The 2,891-nt window shown below is 49.4% G+C and overlaps 1 protein-coding gene across 1 annotated transcript; it reads right to left on the bottom strand.

Annotated features, from left to right (window-relative positions):
- Window positions 1-298: 298 nt before the first annotated feature.
- LOC127594547 (uncharacterized) lies at window positions 299-2,686 on the bottom strand. The gene is given in 5 exon segments (XM_052056397.1): window positions 299-1,726; window positions 1,778-1,937; window positions 1,980-2,082; window positions 2,149-2,202; window positions 2,617-2,686. Coding segments are annotated over 5 exon segments (1,815 nt in total).
- Window positions 2,687-2,891: the final 205 nt, after the last annotated feature.

Genomic DNA, 2,891 nt, shown 5'->3' on the forward strand with positions numbered 1-2,891 from the left:
AATTAACATGACTCGTCAACACGATACATGCGATCAAGGCCATCGACTCCGTTGACCACCAGAATGTCCACCAGGGCCTGCTTTTCGACCGACCCCCCTTTCTCAAAGAAAAAGGCTTTCAGGCTCATCAGCTCATCAGTATGCATAAACCAGAACTTCAGCTTTTTGGCGGCCACCAAGAAATTGAAATACGACAGCTTGTCAGTCTTAGATAGATCGTCCATCGTCCGCATGAAGTTTTTCCTGACAGTGGTTAGCAACTCGGTCATGCGCTATTTATTGATTATTAAATATTGCTTCATTTGAGCTCGCCTTCCTTGTACATGGCTTCGATTTCGGGTTTGAAGGTCTGTCGGGCCTTGTGCCGCATCATCTTGAAGGTGTTGGTCAGAAGGTCCTGGGTCGCGAAGGAGTCCTTGTAAATCATGCAGTTCTTGGCCAGTTCATAGCTGTTTTTGCCTTGCTTCTTGGCCACATCATTCATGTACTTCAGTAAGGCAGTCTTGAAAGCCTTGCTTTTCCTGAGATCGTCAGGGGCGCCACTAACCCCAACCTTCTCCTCCAGCAACTTGATATTTGCATCGTCACTGATAAAGAACCCCACACAATAGTTCTCAAGGGAGTCGCCGTGCAGCCAAGCCTCCTGGATGCCCGTCACAGAGAGATAAAAGTTTTCGATCTTTTCAGGGGCGACGTACTCGCCCTGTGCCAGCTTGAAGATGTTTTTCTTGCGGTCAATGATTTTCAGGGCGTTGTTGCCTGGCACGATCATCCCCACGTCCCCCGTGTGAAGCCAGCCGTCCTTGTCAAGCGCCTCCTTGGTCATTTCTGGCTGCTTATAGTACTCTTTGAACAGGCCTGGCCCTCTGACGCAGATCTATCCTCGTGGGCATCGTTTTTAGTCGAGGATGTCCTTGGAGGTGTAATCCATCTAGGGAATGTCGACGAGCTTGAACTCGACTGATCGGTTGGGGCCACCGACATGGCCGGTTTTGGATTAGCCTACGCTGGTACAGAAGAAGCAGCCCATGCTTTCGGTCTGTCCGTAGGCTTAGATCACGGGGCAGGCGAGTGCTATTCTCAGGAAATTGAGGACCTTCCCCTCAATCGGGGCAGAGGCGGTCACCGCAATCCTAACTTTCCCACCCAATTTCTCCTGCACCTTCGAAAACACAATAGCGTCATAAAAAGTACTGGTGAACTGGCTCTTCTCCATCAGGTTCTTCTCCTTCGACTCCAGCGCTGATGTCGCAATGGCCTTCTTGATCCCCTCCGAGCTTTCAATCTCCCCCAACACTTTCGCATAAATCCGGTTGAAGATCCTTGGCACTGACACGAAGATGGTGGGCTGTACGAATTTCAGTTCGTCCAGGATTTTGTCCTTATCGCCGGTGGAGAACACACTATTCGCGCCTCGGAACAGCATGACGTACGAGACGCCTCGCTCGAAGATGTGGGGAAGAGGCAGGTAGCTGAATGTCCTGTCTTTTTCTGAGATGTTCAGCCCCTCGATATTGTGGAATGAGGCGACCGCAGCCAGCATGCTGCGATGGGTCAGTACCACTCCTTTCGGGTTGCCGGTGGTCCCACTCGTATAGCTGATCGTGAAAGGATGTTCAGGTTCCAGCTTCGGACAGGGCTTGCTCGCCTTCCTCCCGATTTCCAGCAACTCAGCATACTCGAAAATGTTCAGCCCCCTGTCTTTGAGGGCATTGACAATGTCATGCTAAGTGTCGTCGAACAGGATCACGTTCTGAACCTTGGGGATTTCTTTGACCTGGGTCAGTCTTTTCGCCTCTGCCTTTCCGCAGCATATGGTAACGCTGGCGCTTTGGTCGAGGATGTAAGGGATGCTGTCAAGGCTTAAGGTGTCGTAGAGGGGTACACTTGTGAACCCGTAGAGGACGCAGGCGAGATCAGTGACCATCCATTCCTCCCTGTTCCGGGAGTACAGGCACAAAGGTGAAATCGAGGCCTACTTGTCGGTCTCGACTACCAGCCCTTTTTCGATCAAGGCTGAGCCTAGAGCCCTGACCTTAATATCAATATCAGCATAGGTGCTGAAATCGATTTCCTGGAATTCTTAGGAACCGGCACAGAAAAATGAATCTTTGACTTTATTTTGGATCGTGCCGAGATATTTTGCGCCTGCGTTGCGTCTGGCTGTGTCGATCCACAACTCTTGGAGGTTGGTGATGTCCCCTGAAGGCTGGGACAGCAAGCTTGACTAATTCCATGAAGCCCTGAAAATACCGGATTCTCCACGGCTTGGCTCATAATCCTTCTCAACCGAATAGCAAACTTCAGTGCTTCCAGTCTCCCCCATTCAATGTATCCAAATATTTGTTATCACCAGATATCTAAAAACCCGATATGACAGAAATGCATGCACTATAGATAATTAATTTAATTAATGTTTTACTTCCAAACTAACTGCATTTTCTTAAATAAGAGTAAATGAAATCCATCATTGGTAGGGGTCAAGGATTAATTTATTATCTTCTAGTTTGAGGTAGCGGGCGAGCTATTCAGGCTTGCCTTTGCATCCGTCCTTGAGTAGGTGGTAGGCCTAGTCGTTTGGCATCTGAATGAAGTGGCTCTTATTTCCATCGTCACAGAGGATGACCAGACTGTCCTTCACTAATCCGGCCCTCATCTCCATGGGCTCACCAGACACCTCCACCATCCGGTTGACCAAGCAGCGGTCAAACCCAACCGTTTTTATGACACTACCAGATTCCCTCTTTTTGCTGGTGCTTCTAGACCCAGGATGCCTTGATCTCTGTCGCAGTTCATACCGGTGCCTTGCGAAATCCTTGCGCATGGGGCGGACTTGATAAGTGCTTTTTTTGTCGACTATGCGTTTAAGCATTCTCATGTTTTGTTGGTCG

The sequence above is a fragment of the Hippocampus zosterae genome, unplaced genomic scaffold, assembly GCF_025434085.1.
Source record: "Hippocampus zosterae strain Florida unplaced genomic scaffold, ASM2543408v3 HiC_scaffold_204, whole genome shotgun sequence".
In the NCBI taxonomy this organism is placed as follows: domain Eukaryota; kingdom Metazoa; phylum Chordata; class Actinopteri; order Syngnathiformes; family Syngnathidae; genus Hippocampus; species Hippocampus zosterae.